The sequence below is a fragment of the Durio zibethinus genome, chromosome 3 (genome assembly GCF_047325235.1).
Source record: "Durio zibethinus cultivar Kanyao isolate XHJ-2024 chromosome 3, ASM4732523v1, whole genome shotgun sequence".
Lineage (NCBI taxonomy): Eukaryota > Viridiplantae > Streptophyta > Magnoliopsida > Malvales > Malvaceae > Durio > Durio zibethinus.
In genome coordinates this window covers 5968510-5990771 of record NC_143164.1, presented here as the reverse complement: position 1 = coordinate 5990771, position 22262 = coordinate 5968510, and the positions used below count along the sequence as shown (strand labels likewise).

The window sequence follows — 22262 nt, the reverse complement described above, 5'->3', positions numbered from 1 at the left end:
ATATTAAGAATACGAAAAGTACTAATTAGTTTAATTGTGAAATCTTTTTAATATTTGTATTAAAAACTTGGGTCACCTTATAAAGGAAAGATCCTACTTCCTCTTTTAGATTAATTCAACTTAGACATTACATTTTGACTTTATTCTATGCTTTGCTATATGAATACAGTTTAATACTATAGTTTATTCTAATCTCACCGTGTAAAATATTTTGATAATGAATAGATAATAACGTCACTTGTTATTTCTTACAATTCAAGTAATAATAATTTATTTAAAATATTTTAGAAAACCTCTTAGATTTATTAATAATTAGGCTTTTCACCTTGAAATTTTTGAATCTTTGAGTATGATTTATACGAGGTTTTGCATTAAATTAAACTAATCAATTTTAAATTAATGATATGTTTTGCCCCTCAACAAAATAAATTATTGAATTAAAAAAAGTATTTACTTAATACATGCATGCTTTGACCATAGAAGAACAATAATTTAAAACTATAGTTTGAATTGCTTACCAACTTTTAATTAGGTTAATGGTAGGAAGTTAGGGGGTTGGTAAGCAAATTTACCCTTTTGGTAAGTCTTAGGCGAGCTATAAGTCTACTTCCATGGAAATGTATATAAAAATTTATTAAATATATGGATAGTGAAATTTTTTAAATTTATAAATGAGATTAAGATAATGATATATATTTTTTAATATGTATTTATATGTAGTTAGTGACAAAGATATTATCTTTTATCTGTACATATAATAATTTTAAACATAATATAAAAATATGATAAAAATAATAAAAAATATTTAAAATTTTATTAAAAAAATTCATGAGTTAAAAAAAATAAAAAAATATTTTTTATATTTTATATCAACGTAAATTATTGTGATACATTAATTTTTATATTTTATATATATTTAAAATAAAATAATATCATTTATATATATATATATATAATTTTCAAGTTACCTATTGTGGCATTTGGCCCGAGTAAAAAGAACAAGGGAGGAAAGAAAAAACTTGGGGCAGAGACAAAGAAAGTGTTAAACAGGGAAAACAGACTGAAACAACAAAGTCAACAGGGAAGAAGTCTGCTTTGTGGCAGCCTTTTTCTTTTTAATGACTTGTAATTCCTATCATGGATTCAGAAGACTCTTCTTAAAACGGTTACAAATAATTATATAAGCAAAAGCTCGATTACTTCTTTCCAATCTTTTTTTTTTCTTTTTCTAATACTAAGCGGTAATTTTTTTTTCCTTTTACAAAAAGCTATCAAATGTTCTCCTCTTGAGTCCTCAGTCGCTCTCCGTCTTTCTTGCTTTTTACACCCTTCATTTCTTTATTCAATTGATTGTGCAAACTAATAAAGTCGATTATATAATAAGAAGAGGAAGAAGAGCCACAACATCAACAAGAAAAAAAAGAGCTCTTTTAGCAGACACCAGTTTCACCACCCACCAACAGCAGAAAGCAAGGCCATGTTCTGGCCTTTGAATTGATCTTTTTCCTGGTGATTCTTTTATACCCAGTTTTTGTTTTTGCTTCTTTTTTGTGGCTTTGAGGGTTTCAGCTTTTGAGGTTGTGGTTTAAAGGGTTTTCTTAAATGATATTTTTTGGGTTTCTGATGCCGCAGACTTCGAATTTGGGAAGAAGGTTACCTAGAACTTGATGCTGAAGAGAAATTAGTTAGGCAAATTAGAGGTTTTGCAGAATTTTTAATTTCTATGGGTTGGTTGTGCTGCTTTAGTTCATCTCAGGTACATCATATTTTTATTACTCTTTTATGCTTATCTTAATGATCCCATATTTGTTGGGTAAATAAACCTTAACTAATTGTGATGGAGCTCGGCATTTTTTATGGGTTACTTGTGTGATTAATTTTTAGGTTATGTTGCTTGATTTTAGGTTTCTCATTTGAACTAATTGGGAGTTATGAATTTGGGTTGCAGGAAAGCTTCTAGTGAGATTAGAATTGAATAACTCTTCTGCCTATTAAGAGGATTTCACATTCATTTTAGATGTGTGTTGGGATCTGATGCGTTTTTCATAAACACTTCCTAATAATGAGCTCTATGGCATTGAATCATTGATAAGTTTTATTTGCTGTAAGATTATATTGCTGAACCTGTTTCTATGAGCGGTAGTGTGGACTGTGGAGTAATCGGAAAAGAATGTTTCAAACTTGGTAAAGCATTTTACAGTTGCTTATATATATATATTATATAATATTTTAGTGCAGTTTAGATGGTAATTATATGTGCAGCAGTTTTTGTAATTATTGTGTTTCTGTTTTATCTCTTTGCTCAACAGTCTGGTATAAGAAATTCATCACATGGTTTTCTATATTTCGGTTAATTATAAACTGTCAGTACACAGCTTGTTTAGAATGGAAATTTGAATTAACTTTCCATGCTAAAACTGCTTGGAAAGAGTTGTACTATATGGTTTTTCCCACTTGTTGTTAGGTCATCTTTTTCCTAATGTTCTGCTCATGCATGCAACATGTTTATGGTTTTGATAACTGGATTATTTTAAGCTTGCTTTTGTTTGCCATTAAGCAATATGGCTATATGAGTTCTAAAATGAGATCTATTATTCCTATTTTATCTTTTTAGCTTGGAGGAGGGCGTTCATTATCTAGTTCTGGTAAGGGGAAAAGCCATGAGGGTATGATGAGGTTTGGTTTCAGCCTAGTAAAAGGGAAAGCTAATCATCCTATGGAGGATTATCATGTCGCTAAGTTCATGCAGATTCAAGGACACGAGTTAGGGCTTTTTGCTATCTATGATGGTCATCTGGGAGATAGTGTACCAGCCTACCTTCAGAAGAATTTGTTTGACAATATCCTAAAGGAGGTGGGATTTGCCATACATTTTTAAAGGGGTAATTATACGTTTGGTTTATTACTTTAGAATCAGCATATGCTTACATTTCCCACTTATTCTAGGAAGAGTTTTGGGTTGACCCCTTAAGAGCCATCTCGAAAGCTTATGAGAAAACAGACCAGGCAATTCTTTCACATAGCTCAGACTTGGGTCGTGGTGGATCCACTGCTGTAACTGCAATATTGGTAAATGGAATAAGGCTATGGGTGGCAAATGTTGGAGATTCACGTGCAGTTCTTTCGAGAGGCGGTCAGGCAATACAGATGACTACAGATCATGAGCCCAATACTGAACGAGGCAGCATTGAGAACAGAGGCGGATTTGTCTCAAATATGCCAGGTCTGTTATTGCCGCCAATTTTTAGAAGTTTATTGTTTGAGTTTGTGCACATCTAGTCAAATATGGTCATGACATGTAACTAATGTTTTGGCCACACGGTTGACTGATCAAATCTGCTGATTGTCTTTAAGTGGTTTTGCAGCTTCTAATTCTTAGCACTTCTGTGTAGCAAGTTCCTAAAAAAACTTGTTATTTAAAATAATTTATTTCTACATTATTATATACTCATTTCCTGGTCTGTAGTTCCTAATAACTAAATAAATGTGCACATAGTTTCAATCCCCAATAAAACACCAGCAGTTCAGTTAGTTAATCTATCTACTAAGAATACATCAATTACATTGAAAGGAATTTGTCTTGTCATCATCATTGACTTGCAGGTACTTCTCTTCTTTTTTCTTTCTCTTTTTTTATTGGGTTAATTTTAATAAAAGCCTGGTGTAAATGCTAATGGAGGTAAATGTTTAATAATTGGTTGAATTTATTGATTATTGCCAATTACTTTTTGGCTTGTTGAATCCGTTAAGACGAGAGGCTGCTTTTTTCTTGCTCCTGACAGCCAATTTTAGGAATTAGTTAGATTTCAGTTACTGATTCTTCTTTTATAACTCCATTCTATTTTGAATTTAACTTTTAACTTAGCTTCTCTGCACCTTGTCAATCATGGGGAGAAATCTCTTAGAGTTTTCCCGACATCATAGGAAACCATAAAGTGTTTGCGTTATACTTGTTCAACTTTCACCTTCTTCACATTTGTCCATCATCAGGTGAAGTTTTGTACTTTGTTGTATGTTCCTGTTCCCTGTTCATAACAATTTAAGGGTCTTTTTTAACGCATGTCTTTGTGTGGGTTATGAAGTACAAATGCATCAGGCTTAGTGAAGCCATTACAAATGTGGTGTCATCATTTTAAGTTATGATAATGACTCCTGTTAGTGCTATTGCTTTGCTCTAATAATCTAGATGATGGGCTTCCTTTACATTCAAAATATTGTAAGACCAACTGAAAAGCTAACTGCAAGTTGCGATTGTTTTCTGTATATTTTATGATTTTTTCTTCTTGTTTGTTTGGAAGGTAAAGAAATTGACACCTGAAAGCTTCAGTTCAGCTAATTCTAATACATAGAAATTTCCACTATTGAGTGAAAACATAAGGCTTTTACTCTTATTTGGTGGATTTAAATGCTTCATTTTCCTTGTGTGAAATATTACCCCTGAATTGAGTATATAGAAGAACTTCATTTGTAATTTGCTAATATGATGAGAGAGATTAATAAAAATGCATAACTCACCAAATGAAAATGTTGCACCTTTTAGTAGCAATAATATCTTATTTTTTTTCTTAATTTTTGTATGCTTTGACATCTTGTTGTTAGTTGAGAAAAAAAAATGCTGGGAGGTCTGCTGATGTTTGTGAGATTGTTAAATTTGCTGATTTTGCATGCTATCAGGAGATGTTCCTAGAGTTAATGGACAACTGGCAGTTTCACGTGCTTTTGGGGACAAGAGCCTTAAATCACATCTCCGATCAGATCCAGACGTTCAAAACACCATCATAGATAACAATACCGATATTTTAGTCCTGGCAAGTGATGGCCTTTGGAAGGTAAATCATTTTGGTTTAATGTCTCCTTTTCTTGCTGCATCCTTATTAGCCATTTTATGCATATGTAAGGAATTGTCTCAGTGATGCATGAGCTGGAAATAGTTCTGTAGAAGTTATATTTCCTTTTGCATATGCTTAATCCAGGTGATGGCTAATCAAGAGGCTGTTGATATTGCAAGAAGGTTCAAAGACCCAAAGAAGGCCGCAAAGCAACTAACCACTGAAGCAGTTAAAAGAGACAGTAAAGATGACATATCTTGCGTTGTCATTAGATTTAGGGGATAGAACCATTTAGATTATATTGCTCTCCTGGTGCAGTATACACCGAAATAAGAGTTTGTTTACACAGGATGCCGATTTGTGGATTAGACCAACAGGAAAATACATACTTGCTTGGGGCAATCCTTGAAGTTATGCGGAAGTCAAGGTTTGCAATTTACTTGTCAGTAAAAAACGAAATGCAGGATTGGCCCTATGTGAATTCATTTTATCAATTAGGTTCTGATGTTTGATATTGTTTGATTTCTTTACTAAGGTGATTAGGAATTCAATGTATATTTTTGTTACTTGTCTTGTGAGTGTGTAGATGAAGTTGGCTTTGATTGTGACTGGAGGAATTCTCATGGTTTGTTTCAATGTAGTATTCATGAAGGCCTTGTATATCTGCCTATTTTATTTGAAGCTGGCCGTTGACGTTTACTGCATGACCCAGAAATCAGGTATGAAGATACATCCCAACGGATGGATTGATTCTTATAGCGATGAATTGACCTGTGGAAAGAAGTCTCCTTCTCGAGGCTGTTCTGTCCATTAGAAGTTTCTTTTTCTTTCTGCTCAAGTTGGTTTGCTTATATACTACCGTCACCGTTCTTGAAGCTTCATTCTTGAATTCAACGGCTCAAAATTTTCAGTAACAATTAGCCAAGTTGAGATGATAAAAGATAATCATTGTTAGGTACAAATTGTTTCAAATTTCGTCACAGTAATAACTACATTTATTGATACAATTAAATCTGTACTAGCTCTCCATGTGCTTAATGGTACATATTGGTCCAAATTTTTTTCAAAATATAATAGTTTAAAAATCAGAACATATAATTAACTTGGTAATTCTTTTATCCAAGTTACAACATCTGTTATAAAAAAAAAAATAGCAACAGCGAAAAAATCCCCAAAAATATGGGTTGAGATAGACCCGAGAATGGTGAAGGGTGAAGCAGCCACAGCTGCGCAAGTGGAAAAAATCCCCAAAACATGGGGTGAGATAGGCCCAAGAACAATGCTGAAGGCTTAAGTAGCTACAGCTGCGGAGTGGGTAATCACCCATTAGGGTTTAGCTATCCATGGTTCACTATTAATACGTCTAATCACATAAGCTTCGATTTTACCCGTACTATCCTTCCTGCATTGTTTTTTTGTCGTCTTCTTCTTCTTCTTCTCTTTTTCTGGTTTTTTTTTTTTCCTGATGAAAGTAACTTTGTTTTAGTAACGGTAAAGTTGATATGCTGGCGTATAAATAATCAGTAATGGAAGATTGGATGTGGAATTTGCCTCTCCTTTCGGCTTCAAGGGTTTGAGATCTAAGGATCGATTTCTTGACGGCTTTGTTCTGGAGGCATACACTTACTCCCATCCAAAGAGCCTTGGGGATTTCAGATTACATGCATTTTCTTTTGCTTCTCTGGCTCTCCTTTCTTTGGTACATCTTTTTTGTTAATGCCATTTCAAACCAAATTCTCTCTCTTTAATATAGTATTTGTAGTAAAGAAAATTAACCAAATTTCCATCACCATCAATGACAGTTCCAGTGTAGTGGTTTAAGGTTCTCATTTCTCCAAATTCGTGGACTTTCCTATGCTCTCAGTCAATAATAATTTCATGAACAGTTTGCCTTAACTTACCTTGGTATTGTTAACCCAACTTGAGCTTGGTTGGAATTACAATATTTGCCTCTCGTAAATTGCATTAGAAAAGACAAAATAAAGAAGGACGCAATACAAGAGCAAGACTGATTCCTTTTTAAGTCTGCAAAAGACACACTTAACTTAGCTTTATAGCCAAAATATATGCGAAAATACATAGTTCCCATGTTTCTTTTTCAACCACTAAGGTCAGAATCAAATCTATTCATTTTCCGTCTGGCTATGTCTGGTTCTTCAAGAACGATAGTTTCAGGGTAATCTATATACGCCAATCATGGCCAGAGCTGCAATGGACATTTTATGGACTCTGAACTACCGGAGGTATCAAACTATAATAAATTACAGAAATCTGTCACGTAAGAAGCCTGCAATAAACAGTTATTTTGGCCCCTTTTTTTTTTTTTTCATATTTTACTTGAACAATTTGCCTTCTCTAAAATCCACAATCAAGTATTGGATGTTCAGCACTTGGCTTTGTTGTTGTTCTTGCTGTTGCTGCTGTTAACCTGCACAAAATTTCTTGCTTGTTTTTTACCTATAAAATCTTTGCTATTAACATCAGCTTTAGGTGTCAAACACTGACTAGGACCAAACAGGTTTCCTAATCCTGGATCTGATTTTTCTACTTCTACTAATAAAATTCTAGTCAAAATGCAAAATGCAGAGAAGAAAAAAAGCGCCTGATCATAATGAGAAAAAGGAGCTAATCCCAACATTGAATTCATTATAATTCAGAGATATCAAAAGCAAAAGACATATTGCAATAATTGATAGTAATAATGAGGCATCGATTCGGAAGTATGACATGATATGGACATATCATAATTTTTAAAAAATAAGAACATACATAGAGTAAAGTATGGTGTTAAATATTTTTTATATAAATTAATTAAAAATTATGATAAATATTAAATGATTTTTTAAAAGATATTTATTTTTATAAAAAAATTAATGAAAGATACACTAATAAAATAACATATGATGATATTTTTCTCTCAAATTTTTTTTTCTTTTCTTTCCTTTTCTTCGTCTTTGTCATATCTAAGTAAATTCAATATATATTTTGATATATCGCAAATGGGTTTTATCCTTTTCTCATTGCAAATAAACGTCTGCTAAGAAGTCATGGTATCATGTGCAAAACTGAAGTGAACTTATCTAAAAACCGGTGAAAATAGTCGCTGATGTTCCAAAATGACAGTATTCTAGCTAGCGAGGCAGCGAAAACGCAAGCAGAGTTCCCTGATTACACCTAGTGCTGAAAGTGGGAGCTGCTCATTTGACTGATTCCCACTTCCCCATCTCTTTCTTAGCTGCCTCCTGGAGCGTTGGAGAATGGGAGTGGTCCAGAATAATAAACACAAGAAGTTCAATGACTTAATAATTTACACCCTCATCTTTTTATTTGTTCCATTCCATCTCCCACTTGTTATAATTGGAAATTAAACAAAAGCAAATTACCCTGTTGATTGAGTACTAAGAATATAAAAAGTTTAGATTAAATGAAGTTAAATAAAAACAATTCAGAAATGTCAGAATGTCAATTTTTTTTAATGAAAAATTTTAAAATAAATAAATTTTTTAATTTTTTAAATTAAAATAAAATATATCACATTAATAATTTAAAAAATAATAATTACAAATTATACATTTCAACTCATTAAAAGACTATCGACTGAATTTATGGCCCAAGCCACTTGCGTTGAAAAAATTATCTTCTTGGTAAAATGTCAATATTATTACGACACAGAGGCGCACATGGTCCTGAGTCCTGACAAACATTTCTTTCTTTCTTTCTTTCTATCAAACATGTGATCCAAAATGCCATACTCACCACCCTACCATCCTTTCTTTCTCTCTCTAGTACTCTAACCCTATAGAGACCAAAAACAAAACCAAACCCACCAAAAATAAAGTTATAGCAGGTGCCAGAAGAAAATGGACTTCCATCTTTTTTTATGGTCATATTACATGTCTTTCTATCGTTTTCTGCTTGCTTTGGGTTTGAAGCACTCTCTCAACTCAGACCATGATAAATTAACTCTTCTTTACTCCACATAAATTTTACTTGGTCAAATGCTATACATGCTTTGGGAATTTGACAGTAATAGTGAGAAATTTATTACTTTGTCCGAAATTCACATTCGAAATTATCATTTTGTATACATGAACAATGTTATTTATTGAATAATGTCGAATACTACACCAGTCAGATTTACTAAAAAAATAATGCAACACATGAATTTTATGTAAAAAACTTTAAAATTAGATTAAAAGCATGGATCAACAAAAATAAAAATTCATTATGTGAAAAATTATTATAATCACGTAACATTTCACCTTTCGAGATTTTTATTTGTTTTTTACTATCCTAAAACATATATTCAACAAATCCGTAATAATTTTTTATTTTTAATTTGCTCTTAATAATTTCATTCGCCTATAATTCATGAAACAAATGACATTGTCGATTTATAACAGAAATTATCATAAAAATTCATATTTATTAAAATTCTTACCAATTACATATGTTTATTTTTAAATAAATTTAATTAACAAATAATTCTCGGACCAATAAAATTTTATAAAAATCTAGACTATTTTCAATTAAAATTTGAGCCGCAACTGCACATGTCATAAATAAACCACAACCCATCACATCAAAGTCATTGAAGAATGATTTCACTCTCTTAAAAAGTTTCTGGTCTATCGTTCTGTAGTTTCTTAAGAAAAATGACAAGGTGTTTCAGCTTAACTGAAGCCAAAAACTGGTGCTACAGATCATCCTTCAACAAATCAGGGCTTCGATCCACCATCACGGACCTCCAAGATGGCACCATTATGCACTGTTGGGTGCCCAAGACCCGCAATGAATCCAAACCTAACCTCCTCCTTATCCATGGACTTGGTGCCAACGCAATGTGGCAATGGGGTAAAATCCTTCGTCAGATGATCCCTTACTTCAACGTCTTCGTACCTGACCTTCTCTTCTTCGGAGACTCCTACACGACTCGGCCTGAACGCTCTGAGTCGTTCCAGGCTCAGTGTGTGATGCGAGTAATGGAAGCCAACTCGGTAAGGAAACTCAGCCTGGTAGGCCTTAGTTACGGTGGGTTTGTTGGGTACAGTTTAGCAGCACAGTTTAGTCAGGCTGTTGAAAAAGTGGTGATATGCTGTGCTGGGGTTTGCATGGAAGAGAAAGATTTACAGGAAGGGGTTTTCAGAGTATCTGATTTGGAAGAAGCTGCCAGGATTTTAGTCCCGCAGACGCCTCAGAAACTTAGAGAACTCTTGGGTTTTTCGCTGTTCAAGCCGCCTCCTTTGAGTTTGGTACCTTCTTGTCTGCTGGCAGATTTCATTGACGTAAGTAAACCAACAATTTCTTTCTAGCACGAGCACAAATTTCTGATCTTGTAATAGCCAATTGCGTCGCAACATGTCAGCTTTTCATTTGGGTTGTATTTTTTCTTTTTTGTGCTTGTTTTTGATGTTTGGAGCATATGGGCAGGTGATGTATACCAAGTATACAGAAGAGAAGAAAGAGCTGATCCGAGCTATACCAAAAGATCGAAAGATTTCAAACATTCCCAGAATCTCTCAGGTTCATCTATGGAACAGTTTGATTCTAACCCCAAACTTTGATAAACCATTTTCTGCTTTCTAAACAAAGTTGCTTCTAATTTTATGATTCTACGATATCCAGCCCACGTTGATTTTGTGGGGAGAATATGATCAGGTATTCCCACTGGAAATGGGTCACAGGTTAAAAAGGTTAAATATCTTCTGTCAACGCTTTTGGCAATCAAATTACTTGTTCCTTCTATCATTTTGCTAATTGAAGAACTGTTGTAGGCATCTGGGGGATAATGCTCACATTGTTGTTATCAAGGACGCAGGACACGCCTTCATCTTGGAGAAGCCCAAGGAGTATTACAGGCAATTGAAATCATTTCTAGTTCATTTGCAGCCTCCTCCAGCGAACCCACCTCCCAATAATGAAAACCACAAGTTATCTTGTAATGCAGCAAGGTAAAACCTTGAAAGTGAAGTGCAACAGCAAATTTCTTATGTAAATCTTTTGCCATCTTAATTTCATCAGAAAAAAGAGAAGTTAACATCTCATTCTAAACAGAAACACAGAATAAATGAAGCTATTACAAAGGAGAGTCCATTTTCTTCAGTGCATCAGGTGCCCCTTTTTTTATTTGTAGGGGGAACCCATTTTCCATAGTACAAATTCCTGCGAAGGTGTTATCCTTTTCCCTTTTTTTGGTTCTTGCAAAAGCATTATACGGTAGTTTTGCTGATACTTAAAATTCATCCACCATAAATGAATTTCAATCATGATTCCTGCCCCGTATCTCATCATTCTGTTACCATTTACAAACAGGTTAATGCCCCTAGAATATTCAATTATTGCCTGAGATCAAATCCAGCTATAAAATCAAAACTATTCAAGAACTCTTTTACTGAGCTCACTCTTTAGATAAATAAGCTAGTTTCAACGCATAAAGCTTCACTCTGTTTCTTTTTTGTATTTACAAACCATTTTTGGAGAGCAAAATGATGCCAAAAAATAGGGTAAATTAAAAAAAAAAAAATCTTGTGGTTAGGGCTAAAATGAATTTGAATATGAGATTTAAAAAAGTGAGATTTAATTGAGAATATTTCCTTCAAATTTTAAGTTAACTTTTCTCTATGTACATTTTTTTCTTTATTTTTTTCTTCTTCATTGAATTTTAACACTCTCTCGACAACTTTTACGGTCATTTTTTTATTCCACTTTGCTCCTTCACACACATCACATCAAAGGTTTTTTTTTAATCCAGATTATCCCATTTTTAAAGTTAAGGAGAGTCAGTGAATTCACAAACGAGTGAGTTTTTTTTTTTTATACTTTTCAAACTTATAAATAGCATACCAATAAAAAATAATACGTATTCGAATTTGAATATTTTATATTTAAAATTTAAATTTTAATTATTTGGATCAATTTTTACTGATACAGGTCGAAGCTTGTTTTTTTTTAACTTTTTTCAGTTCATTTTTTTTTACCTGCTTTGTCCTTCAATTCTCTCTCTTCTTTTTTTTCCTTGTTTTTCACATTGGCCGTCTCTCTCTCTCTCTCTCAACCATCAATGCTAACATTGTTGTCGGTACAGATCACTAATGCCATTGTACACTATTTGTACATCAGTCATCAGTGCCCTTTCACGAAATATGCCACTTTTCTTTAAAAAATGCACTCGATAGATTACACATAAGTAACACCCATACTTTTTTTTTTGTTTGTTTCGGCCAATCCACCAAGTCTATACTTTGGGCCTTTTTTTTAAAAGTTTTATGTTTTGTGAGATCATGATTAATTTGGGTTGAATTTTATTATTTTAGTGTATGGACCAAAGACTTGGGTTCTCCAGTTATTCTCGAAGTTACGGGCTTCTTTCTCTATTTGTGTAAATTTTCTTTTTCATTTACTTTTGTTTCCCGGTCTGTTGAGACCCCCGTGTTTTTTAACTGAATTGAAATTTTCTTTATTTGATTGAGGATAAAACATTATGAACCAAAAAAAAAAAATTCTAGAAAAATCTTGATTGTTGGAAACTTTTTTCATTTTTCTGATCCGAAGTACGAAAACAATGAACTGCTTTTGAAAACAATGAAATTTGACTTACAACGCTAGAGCTTCATCGCCAAAATAGATATTTGAAATTGAACACTGACTCATGCCATGAACTTTGCAAAAGATTCCAGCGCAAAAATCAACCCCGCTGCTCCACACCAATCCCCTCATTCAGAAAACTTCTCAAATAATGAATACCAAATTGGAGCTTTAAGCTATGGCTATGAACAAATCCAAGGACAGGCTGGAAGGAGCAAATTGTGATTATAAATTGAGGAATGAGGCAGCAAAGACTAATTGCGCATCAGTTAGCAACAGATGGAAAAACAAGCCAAGACAACAAAAATTGAAACACATAAGAAAACAGAGGTAATAAACTAAAATAACAGATTCAATTATGTTTAAACAGAAGAGAACGCCAAGTAACAGTCAGCAAACATCTGGTTAACAAATTGATACAAGCCATAGGTCACAAATCCTGGTAGTACTACTATGAGTTGAAAGGAGGTCACTCTAGCAGCAGCCCCTTTCCTACCTCGACAAGACCAGTCTTAAAAGAATACTCTTCCATCCAATTAACTCTGCAAAGATAAGGAACAATATTTAAAAAAAAAAAAAAAAGGAAAAAGTTTATTTGTTGAGAGCAAAAGGAAAGAGTGACAACGCAATTAATCAAGATTTGCACCACCATAGACATCTAAAATGCCATACATAATAGTCACCAGATGATCAATGATCAGTCAACTTAAAATATTGTTCAAAATTTTAACATTTTCTTACCTCTGCCTGAGGTTCATCTGCTTTTGATTGCTCACCTGCAAAGTCAAGTAACAGATTTGCAGAAAGAAATGTATCAGTGGCAGTTGACAACAAAAATTGCTAATATCAGAAGGTGGTTAGCAGGAGATTACGCTTCTTGAAACTAACCATAAATATATAAAATCCAATCAGACAATACAAAAATCTTAGCAGTTCAAATGTGCACATACATATATATTCATATATTATATCACAGACAAACATGCAAAGAATTTACCTCCTTCCTCTGGCAGATCTGAGGTCCATAAGGTGAGGTTATCCCTAAGAAGCTGCATAATAAGGGTGCTATCCTTGTAAGATTCTTCATTAAGGCTATCAAGCTCTGCAATTGCCTCATCAAATGCTTGTTTAGCCAGATGGCAAGCCCTGCTCAGATATTGCATCACATTAGATAGAAATAGCAGCTAAAGAAGAACACGTATAAATAGCTTCATGCTTCCTCTATAATTATTAAAATAAGTAAGCAACAAATAAAGGCTATGGAGGAAACTATTTCTGAAATTAGCACTAAATAAAAGGAAATATTAGATTGTAATCATTCTCCCCAATGAAAAGAAAATTTTCAAGTAGATTACATTTATGTATATGTGTGTGTGTGTAAATAAGAGAGAGAGAAAGAGAGAGAGAGATGCATTCTAACCTCTCAGGAGAATTTAATATCTCATAGTAGAAAACAGAAAAGTTCAAAGCCAGGCCAAGTCTAATTGGGTGAGTTGGAGGCAAATCTGAGCTTGCAGTGGAGGTGGCAGCCTACAATATGAATAATAATAAACACTGCTCCGACTTTGTGATATGAAATAAAAATAGAGGGCTGATGAAAGGTTAAAAAAAAAAAAAAAAGAGCAAAAGCAAAAAAGAAAAAAAAAAAGGGGGGGGGGAGTTTGGCACACCTCATAAGCCTTAAGTGACTGATCAGCAGCTTCTTTGCGATCATCTCCTACTTTAAATTCTGCCAAATAACGAAAATAATCTCCTTTCCTGTTAAAAGAAAAGGCAACAAATAAGGAAATATTCACAACTACTGCCTATAAAAACAAACAGGCAAATAAGCGAATCCTCACATCTTATGGTAGAAAACTTTTGATTCCCCTGTTGCGGAAGAAGGAATGAGGTGCTTATCAATGACAGATAATATATCATTGCAGATCTTTGAAAGCTCATCTTCAACCCTCTGCCTGTATTCCTTTATCCTCTTCACATTTTGTTCATTACCCTTGGCCTCCTCCTTCTGTTCAATTGAAGACAATATCCGCCACGATGCCCTTCTTGCTCCAATCACATTCTTATATCCCACAGACACCAGATTCCTCTCCTCCACAGTCAGTTCAACATCCAATTTAGCAACACTCTTCATGGCCTCGACCATCTCTGCAGTAATAAAGTTTTTCACAATTCAAAACAGATACCAAATGAGTTAAAATTCCAACAAATCATAAGATGAGTCCCGCAGATGAAAAGGACTAAGATTCAACAGTCATCTTGCATAGTTGTTAAAAAGTAAAAGAAAATACAGTAAAAAAAACCATATTTTATTAAAAAAATGAGCAATAACTTAAAATGCAACACATTTCAAACCTTAAATAATTCACACGAAAGTAAAATCAAGCATTTTTTTACTCCAAAAGTTTCAGACTTATAATAAGTAAAAAATTCTAGCAATTGCTTTTGTATCAAATCCAACTTTTTTCTCTAAGATAAGCTAATCTCGTTTTCTTTACTATCCATCTACTGCCAAAACCCTAAAAATTAAAACTTTAACAAAACAAAAATGAACTGTTTTACTTTCACTCTCAACTTCATTGCATATTTTCAGTATATTATCATCAAATCAGAATTAAAGACTCATCTTTCCTCTACGCTACAGATCATTGAGCTCAAATCCAAGTAAGAAGACATATATCTAGAAGAGATGTAAGATCAAAGGGCAAAAAATATACATATCAAGAAGAGATTATTTTACCGTCATATCTTTCAGCTTGCTCTGCGAGTCGTGCCAAGTAAACTTGCTGCTCTCTTTCCTTCGCCATCGCTTCTTTTTTCTCTCGCTCGCTATAGTCTTTGATCTTTAGATTTTGCGGTTTCGGAGGAAGGTAACTGCCTTTTAGGAATGCCGTTCCTTGATATCAGGCTGTTGGATGTGGTTTGCTGGGGAAGCTGAATCGACGGTCCAAAATGAGTTCTCTGTGGGAACTTTTGTGGAAAAAACAAATAACCATTGGAAAGTTGGAATGTTTGGTGCGGGTGAGGGTGCAATCAGAGCGGTGCATGTGAGGACTTTAGGAGGATTTTTGACCGTTGGATTAGCCATTGTGATTGCACGGGGAGTATTGAGTGATGTTGACTGGGACCACAACTGACGGTGATCCACTGGGGTCCACACTGGTTTTTCTGATGTCTTTGTCAGGTTCCTTCGATGCAGTTCTTTCCACAAAATTTATTACTTTTCCACTGTAATTATGAAATATAAACACTCCCAACAGCGGAGGTGCCAAACTATATCGAGCTTTTCCCGCCACAATATCTTCACTCTATCCCTCAATTTTCTCACCAACCAAACAAGCTTTTAGTGTTTTTTTTTTTTCTTTCTCTTCCAAACCCAACCGAGCATTTCCTCACTTTCTTCTTCACATTCAAGCTGATCATCATTACAACTTTTTCTTTCTTAATGAAAGATGGCAAATTCCGGTGAAGACAAGCTTGTTGCGGAAGTAATTCGTTACATACTGTTTAAAACACACCAGTATTCTGGAAGTCCTGTTAAAAGGGGAGAGCTTTCTCAATTGGTTACTAAGAGCTATCGTCACCGTTCTCTTGCTGCTTCCGTTATTAACGATGCTAAACACAAACTTTCCACCATTTCCGGTTGCGAATTGAGGGAACTTCAAAGATCTCCTCCTGCTTCAACAAACCAAGCCCCATTTTCTTAACAGAGTAACAAATTATTGACCCCCTTCGTTTGAATTTTCACAAATCATTTTAATTTTTGCACAAACTATAATTTCAATGAGATATGTTGTTTTTCAGGTGGAGCTGATGCCAAATCCTATGTTGTCATAAGTCAGTTACCCGCTGAGGTGTATTGGAAATATGTTGAGGATGTGAATGCATCTTATCGTACTGGTTTTACTTTTTTTATGATTAGCATTGTACACCTTGCTGGAGGCAAAATCGCTGACGGTACATTCTATTGTTCTATCTATTAACTTTGAAATTATGGGTATTAACTTTTGAAACTAAACTTTCTGGATGTGTCTTTGAATCTGCCTTTTCTTTTTTTATATATTTGCCAACCATATGCTTAGCAGGCTGTCCTGTTTTACATCAGTCAGGTGAATTTATCTAGCTGAAGGGCGTTATCTCGTGTTTACTGATACTAGAGGTTCGTAACATAGTGTTTTCTTGATGAATTATGGGGTAAATTCGTTTTTTGTGGTTTTCTTTTTTCACATAGAGACTACTCTTGTGCAGAAAATCATTGGCATCATTTGAAGCGGATGAGATTGCATGACACTGATGAAAACCATCCAGTACTTGGGAATGTGAAGCAGTTAGTGGAGAAAATTGTCCAGCAAAGGTTAGGGTGTACCTGATAGTTTGTTGTTTGTAATACTTGTGCTTTCAACAGCCAATTGATTGGGACAGTTTATTAGTGAATTCTTGTAAATATCTGCAGAAAGACAAGGTTAGTGGGCCTGAAGGTACTACTTTGTTTTGTAAGTTTGCTGAGAGAGCTCTGGATGGACCAGTTTGTGAGAGAACTAAGCAATACATATCGCAGGTATTGACTAGCAATTGCTCTGTCTAGTGTTTATGGCTATATGTACTTATTCATAGCAAGTTCCTTTTAAATGGTTTTACACTGCCTTCTTGATCAGGCAATGCTTATCTCTCTGATAAATTTAGTTTTTTCATCTTAAGTTTGATTTTGGCAATTTGCCTAAATACAGCTGCTGATGGAGTTTTTCCTTTCCATTGGTAGTTGTATTTGTGCATGTCATAGGTGTTCATTAGAAATGATATACTCGATGGTATATTGTTGTTGCTTTAATGTGTGAGTATTTTCTCTTGGAGACGGTGCTATTTGCACAGTACAGCTGCAAGAAACAATTTCCTTATCAATGATAATTTGTCTTCATTTATGGTCATGTTTGCATTCATGCGAATGTTACAGATAATGATTACAGATGATAGATTCAGTTGTTGCTTTCATTTTTGTGGCTATTTCTTCTTTTGTTTGAGGCAAGTTACATGAACACAATTGCTACACTAATGGTGGTGCTTTTTCCGCTTAATTGTCAACATGCAAATCTGCATGTATTGGACCTTCATTTACAGCAGACCCACAATTCTTTTTACGGGATAAGTTTAGGGGAAAATATAGCTATCTGTAAACAACATAGATACCAGTGAGTTCCAAAGACTCTGCATCCTGCTGCCCTTTTCTATCATGGATATTTGATGACCTTAGTAGTCCCAGAAAATAGAACACGGATGCCGTGGAAAAACAAGTGACCTGTAGTAGAACCATGAACTTTCTTTAATGCATTCTCATGATTATTTGACTTTGCTTCGTGTCACTTGCTAATTAAAGTTTACATTATCACTGTTGATGGTACTGATCTGTGGGGATGTCTTGTTGGCAGATTGTGAAGAAAGATATTGCCACCGTGGGTATTGTATAATGCCTTGTATAGCTAGCTATTATTAGTACCGAGTTAAATGGAGGTAGATGTTCCATTCTTTTTTTCATGGCTAACTCATTATAGAGTGAAGCTCAGTTCCTCATCGGATGTTTGTTATTCTTTGTGCTGATGGTTTTGGTGTTGTTTTTGTTCAATGTTAGCCCGGTGCTCCTGCCATTTATGTACCACCAAGAGAGATTTGGGAATTCGGTAGAAGTTGGGATATTGGAAGATTGGTTAGAGGCAGTAGTTCAAACTGCAACTACTGGTTCATTTTGGCTACACATTTGCCTAAGTGGGTAAAACTTATTCTTCTTGATAACATAATATGTATCTTCTTTATCCACAGTAATATGTCGCATAGCTTGTAAGCGAGAAAGTGAATCTTTGCACTTGGTCAAGCTATGCAACTGAACGAAATGGTTAATAGGGTGGTCACACGCTGTGGCCTACTATGGTTTATATACAGACCTTCAACAGGTCACTTCCCAGTTCTGAACAACCACCCCACGCCCAACGTCCCTGATAGATTTAAATTAGATTGGACAAGACTTCACAGCTTCAACAAAGAATGACATAGCACATGAACTTAAGGTCCACTATTTAACAAAATGTTGCAAACATGCTTTAATAGAGCCAAAATGGCTTATTCTCGATGATGGCTACATCAATACATTGCCTGTTCCGCTTATCGGCAAATATGTATTCTAAATCATATTAACAAAAGAAAATTAACTAGTTCAGGGTCAGGATACAATAACATGGTTCAAATCAAACACCAAAGTAGGTGTAGAGAAAATTTTCAATAAAAAAGGCTCCTGCTTCCGAGAGATATCAGCCAAACTTTTCATAGGAAACAAATACCTATCCCACACCGGCTAAAATGTCAGCGACATCCACTCATTGGCACAGCACGGCTTGTGTTAGCGTCACCGATTGAAACAGTAGCAAGGGATTTAGAGGCCCATGCTCTAGCATTCATTGCGCCTTGCAAGTTACTTCTCTTACAAGGTTCCTTGAGAGAATTAAACAACTGAATTGCTCGTTTCAGATAGGCCAAAGGATGTTCCAACAAACTTCCCAACTTCACATTTCGAATGAGCTGTCTCCAAGTGAACCGAGCAAATACAAGCAAAGTTGGATACAATAGGTAAAATAGTCTAAAAAGCACAAAAGTCGTAGCCATAGCCAAATAGGTCTCTTGTCCAAGTAAATTCTCTGGAGATCTTGCCCATGAGAATGGGCAGCTATCTGGCTCAGTGCTATTATGCTTCTCATTATTTGACATGTCTCCAATTTTGTCCAAAGATGTTTCATCCAGAGATTTGTTCTTAATGCCTAAAACCATGTAAACATATTCATTAGAAAATTAAACAAGGGCAATAAGAATTACAAAACACAGAGGAATATGAAACTGTTTCAGATAAATGGCAAAGAAAAGAAGTTAGGCATGTTTTTCATGGCCTGCAGTTACAGAATGCTAATAAAAACCAGCACACTTTCTTTTCCCTCAAACTCTCTATCTTGGACATCAAAGCATCACAAATTATCATTACTTGGGTTGCATTTTCGATTGTGAAGAAATGTGGGGAAGAAATTGTAAATTCATTAAAGCACATGCAAAGTAAACAAACAACTTCAGGTTGTGTCTGGACTTTTGGTACATAGGATCACAGATGTATAGGTAATAGGATAAATCTCATTTTGAGTCATCCTATACTATAATTGTAGGATTATATAGTCTTTAAAAGACAAGTAGGACTGCAATAATCCCATATGGATAAGATTATGTGGGATGAGATGGGTACATTTTAGTCTTTGCATACATCAAAAAGTAGGAAAAATGAAGACAGTTTACTGTTAAAAAATGTCTTATCACTCTTATCCTAGAAAATACATAATCTTATGCACTAAACACAACCAAATCCATGATCATTGAGCATCGGACAGATTAATCACACAACTTAGTGGCTAGGGCCAGAAAGAATTATGAACAAAAACTAACATAAAAGGAAAGAGAATGAATAATGAAAAACAACACACAAAAGTATGCCATTAGTCAAAACATATGGATGAAATTATCTCTATTTTCAAACTACTGAAAATTCAACTCAACATGGTACAGATCTCCATAGTCACAAAAACTTAAAAGTTGTAGAACAAAGGTCTTACCAGTGACATCACTATAGAATGCACTGAGAGATTCAAAAGACCGGTTTCCATGATAACGAACACGCATTGTAGAATTCAAAAGGAAAAGAATAGGAAACCCATGAACTCCATACTTTGAGAGTATGCTGAAGAAATCAACAACACCACTCATTAGTTTAACAAGATATATACTCATAGCAAGCAAATAACAAATGACATATATTTATTTGCAAACCTAGGCCTGACAGCAGATTCTTCGATGGCAAAATGGGGAATGGAAGGATAGGATGAAGAAAGGACAGAGAAGCTCGGTCTAAAAGAGATAGAGAAGGGGCACCAAGATGCATAGAAAAGCACTGCTACATATTCACGACTAATCTTGTGAACCATGTTAAGCGCCTTTTGCAATGAAACCTCATCTCCCTTCACAAGAGTAAATATTATTTATAAATTTAAAATTATACAAACAAAAAGTATAATCAGAAATCAATGCAATCCTAACATTGACTTATTTCAGAAATCTTAATTCCTTTAGACAAAGTGCAACGAATTGATATAAAATTCATAAGATTCTTGAGAACTTATCTAGCCAATTTATATCAAACTGCAGAATTTTGAACAAATAAAATAAAAAATAACAAAGATATTTATCAGCTCATAACAATAGGGTATTTTCTATAAGCTTGAAAAATTATGTTTCTACCTTTCTAAAGCAAAGTTTACTCTTTTATAAGCAGCCAAAGAAAAACCCTAAATCTATTCCTAATTTCTTTTTCTTTTTTTTTTTTGCCAAGAATATATTCCTAATTTTATTGACTGCATATTTATCAGCTTGTTACTCCAAAAAAAAAAAAAATTAAAACTAATAATTTTCTAAACCTAGCTCAAAATAGAAATAATATAGATTTGTTTTCCCCGCAAAGAAGGGGTAAAATAAATAAAATTGAGGGGTAAAAAGAACAAGATTAAAGAAAAAAAACTCACGGTACCTCAGCAACACCAACGAAATCGATAGATTCCCTAAAATCAGAGTTAATTGGACAGTAGGAGTGTCGAAAGTCAAAGATCGTGTCGGAAATGGGGTCCTTGAGACAGTACGGAACCCTAACTGGAAGGGAGACGGCGGACGTTAGCCTCCTCCACAAAAGCAATATTAGGATCCCCGTTTGCCATACCTTCATACCCATCAACGACCGGCAACGAATTGCCGATTCACACAAAATTACAAAAAAAAAAAAAAAGCTGCCAATAATTTTTATTAAAAAAATAGAACCCTAAAAAGGGACTTCAGATATTGAAACGGCACAAGAAAAAATAGGGAGAAAAGCGGTTGCATTTTAACTGAGAAGATAAGTTACCATGGCTAGAGGAGAAATCAGTCTAAAAGGATAACAGTATGCCTGAAAGATTTGAAGCAAAAAGCATGTCTTTGGGCAGATATAAAACAATATTATATAAATTTACATAATATTTTATATAAAAATGAAGAAAATAAAAAATAAAATACTATCACTATTTTGTTTTAGAACTTATATTTATTTAATTAGTAAAATCTGGTGTTTGGAAAACAGGAGATAGGAAAGAGTTAAGAAGAGACAGAGAGCAAGCGAGAAAGGGATAAGATTTAAGATGGGAAGATTCTGAAATCTGAATAATGATTCCATGATATCACAAATTATGAAGTTGCGCCGCTACGCTACTTTCCCATTTTTCAGATGTGATTTTTAAATTTTAATTGGTTTTTTAATTTTAATTAGTTTCTGTTTTTAAGTTTGAGATAATGGTATTATACTTAAATTATAATAAAATATTTAATACAATATTTAAAATTTAAAATTTTTATAATATTTAAATTATAATATTTAATAAAATTTTAAAATATAATATTTAAATTATAAATATATTAATTAATATATAATAAATAATATTTTTATTGTATATTATCATTTAAAATTCATTATATTAAAAATCAATATTTTTAATTAATAAATTTATAATTTTAAATATTATATAAATTTACATATCATATCAAATATCTTATTATGATTCAAAAGATTAATCCTTCAAGGTTTAAGCCGTTCGTCTTTGCCCGTTCGTCTTCACCAGTGCTCTTAGTCTTAACTCCTAGACCTTATCCTTTCTCTTTTTCATAGGAATTTCTACTTACTAATAAATAAATTAAACAGATGAAAACTCATATGTTTTTTTTTTTAAATATAATTTTACATATCCTCTT

At 33.9% G+C, this 22262-nt stretch overlaps 5 protein-coding genes and 1 long non-coding RNA gene across 11 annotated transcripts; 4 read left to right on the top strand and 2 right to left on the bottom strand.

Moving 5' to 3' along the window:
* The first annotated feature begins 1154 nt into the window (after window positions 1-1154).
* Window positions 1155-5491, top strand: LOC111292066 (putative protein phosphatase 2C 10). 2 transcript variants are annotated; one of them, XM_022884294.2, is made up of 6 exons: window positions 1155-1509; window positions 1633-1756; window positions 2615-2854; window positions 2947-3223; window positions 4675-4829; window positions 4974-5491. In XM_022884294.2, exons 2-6 carry the CDS (start codon window positions 1724-1726, stop codon window positions 5112-5114), a joined length of 846 nt encoding a protein of 281 aa, XP_022740029.1. In that variant the 5' UTR covers window positions 1155-1509; window positions 1633-1723; the 3' UTR covers window positions 5115-5491. The 2 variants fall into 2 exon arrangements, with proteins under 2 accessions (XP_022740029.1, XP_089614423.1); XM_089758297.1 differs by lacking the exons at window positions 1155-1509; window positions 1633-1756 and adding an exon at window positions 2002-2184.
* Window positions 5492-9364: 3873 nt separating this feature from the next.
* On the top strand, window positions 9365-11513 carry LOC111291613 (uncharacterized). 4 transcript variants are annotated; one of them, XM_089758295.1, is made up of 4 exons: window positions 9365-10114; window positions 10260-10352; window positions 10455-10487; window positions 10604-10769. In XM_089758295.1, the coding sequence occupies exons 1-4, from the start codon at window positions 9485-9487 to the stop codon at window positions 10616-10618; spliced, it is 771 nt and encodes a 256-aa protein (XP_089614421.1). In that variant the 5' UTR covers window positions 9365-9484; the 3' UTR covers window positions 10619-10769. The 4 variants fall into 4 exon arrangements, 3 of the variants coding, with proteins under 3 accessions (XP_089614421.1, XP_089614422.1, XP_022739177.2); XM_022883442.2 differs by having other exon boundaries at window positions 9368-10114; window positions 10455-10522; window positions 10604-11513; XR_016340875.1 differs by having other exon boundaries at window positions 9366-10114; window positions 10260-10487; window positions 10604-10697.
* A 1234-nt stretch (window positions 11514-12747) lies between these two features.
* Window positions 12748-15368, bottom strand: LOC111291983 (14-3-3 protein 7). Of its 2 annotated transcripts, XM_022884183.2 has the most exons (7): window positions 15154-15366; window positions 14255-14561; window positions 14084-14171; window positions 13834-13943; window positions 13411-13559; window positions 13155-13189; window positions 12748-12955 (listed from the first exon to the last, which is right to left on the bottom strand). In XM_022884183.2, exons 1-7 carry the CDS (start codon window positions 15218-15220, stop codon window positions 12950-12952), a joined length of 762 nt encoding a protein of 253 aa, XP_022739918.1. In that variant the 5' UTR covers window positions 15221-15366; the 3' UTR covers window positions 12748-12949. The 2 variants fall into 2 exon arrangements, with proteins under 2 accessions (XP_022739918.1, XP_089614424.1); XM_089758298.1 differs by lacking the exon at window positions 12748-12955 and having other exon boundaries at window positions 13125-13189; window positions 15154-15368.
* An 82-nt stretch (window positions 15369-15450) lies between these two features.
* Window positions 15451-16380, top strand: LOC149519575 (uncharacterized). Its single transcript, XM_089758299.1, has 2 exons — window positions 15451-16124; window positions 16218-16380. The coding sequence occupies exon 1, from the start codon at window positions 15866-15868 to the stop codon at window positions 16118-16120; it is 255 nt and encodes an 84-aa protein (XP_089614425.1). The 5' UTR covers window positions 15451-15865; the 3' UTR covers window positions 16121-16124; window positions 16218-16380.
* A 65-nt stretch (window positions 16381-16445) lies between these two features.
* LOC111299751 (uncharacterized) lies at window positions 16446-18365 on the top strand. The gene is made up of 4 exons (XR_016340876.1): window positions 16446-16572; window positions 16662-16767; window positions 16867-16971; window positions 17837-18365. It is a non-coding gene; the product is annotated as an uncharacterized LOC111299751 (long non-coding RNA).
* Window positions 18366-18477: 112 nt separating this feature from the next.
* LOC111291512 (5'-adenylylsulfate reductase-like 4) lies at window positions 18478-21743 on the bottom strand. Its single transcript, XM_022883366.2, has 4 exons — window positions 21016-21743; window positions 20262-20449; window positions 20048-20172; window positions 18478-19213 (listed from the first exon to the last, which is right to left on the bottom strand). The coding sequence occupies exons 1-4, from the start codon at window positions 21211-21213 to the stop codon at window positions 18762-18764; spliced, it is 963 nt and encodes a 320-aa protein (XP_022739101.2). The 5' UTR covers window positions 21214-21743; the 3' UTR covers window positions 18478-18761.
* Between the last annotated feature and the right edge of the window lie 519 nt (window positions 21744-22262).

Bases quoted from the DNA above. Each gene is read 5' to 3' on its own strand.
- LOC111292066 (XM_022884294.2), top strand. From the start codon at position 1,724: ATGGGTTGGTTGTGCTGCTTTAGTTCATCTCAG. The intron at 2,855-2,946 runs GTGGGATTTGCC...CACTTATTCTAG, and splicing joins TTGACAATATCCTAAAGGAG to GAAGAGTTTTGGGTTGACCC. The intron at 3,224-4,674 runs GTCTGTTATTGC...GCATGCTATCAG, and splicing joins ATTTGTCTCAAATATGCCAG to GAGATGTTCCTAGAGTTAAT.
- LOC111291613 (XM_022883442.2), top strand. From the start codon at position 9,485: ATGACAAGGTGTTTCAGCTTAACTGAAGCCAAAAACTGGTGCTACAGA. The intron at 10,353-10,454 runs GTTCATCTATGG...TACGATATCCAG, and splicing joins ACATTCCCAGAATCTCTCAG to CCCACGTTGATTTTGTGGGG. The intron at 10,523-10,603 runs GTTAAATATCTT...GAACTGTTGTAG, and splicing joins ATGGGTCACAGGTTAAAAAG to GCATCTGGGGGATAATGCTC.
- LOC111291983 (XM_089758298.1), bottom strand. From the start codon at position 15,220: ATGGCGAAGGAAAGAGAGCAGCAAGTTTACTTGGCACGACTCGCAGAG. The intron at 14,172-14,254 runs GTGAGGATTCGC...TTCTTTTAACAG, and splicing joins AAAGTTTTCTACCATAAGAT to GAAAGGAGATTATTTTCGTT. The intron at 13,560-13,833 runs GTTAGAATGCAT...ATATCTGAGCAG, and splicing joins ATATTAAATTCTCCTGAGAG to GGCTTGCCATCTGGCTAAAC.
- LOC149519575 (XM_089758299.1), top strand. From the start codon at position 15,866: ATGGCAAATTCCGGTGAAGACAAGCTTGTTGCGGAAGTAATTCGTTAC.
- LOC111291512 (XM_022883366.2), bottom strand. From the start codon at position 21,213: ATGGGTATGAAGGTATGGCAAACGGGGATCCTAATATTGCTTTTGTGG. The intron at 20,450-21,015 runs GTACCGTGAGTT...ACTCTTGTGAAG, and splicing joins ATTTCGTTGGTGTTGCTGAG to GGAGATGAGGTTTCATTGCA. The intron at 19,214-20,047 runs GTAAGACCTTTG...ACATGGTTTTAG, and splicing joins ATTCTATAGTGATGTCACTG to GCATTAAGAACAAATCTCTG.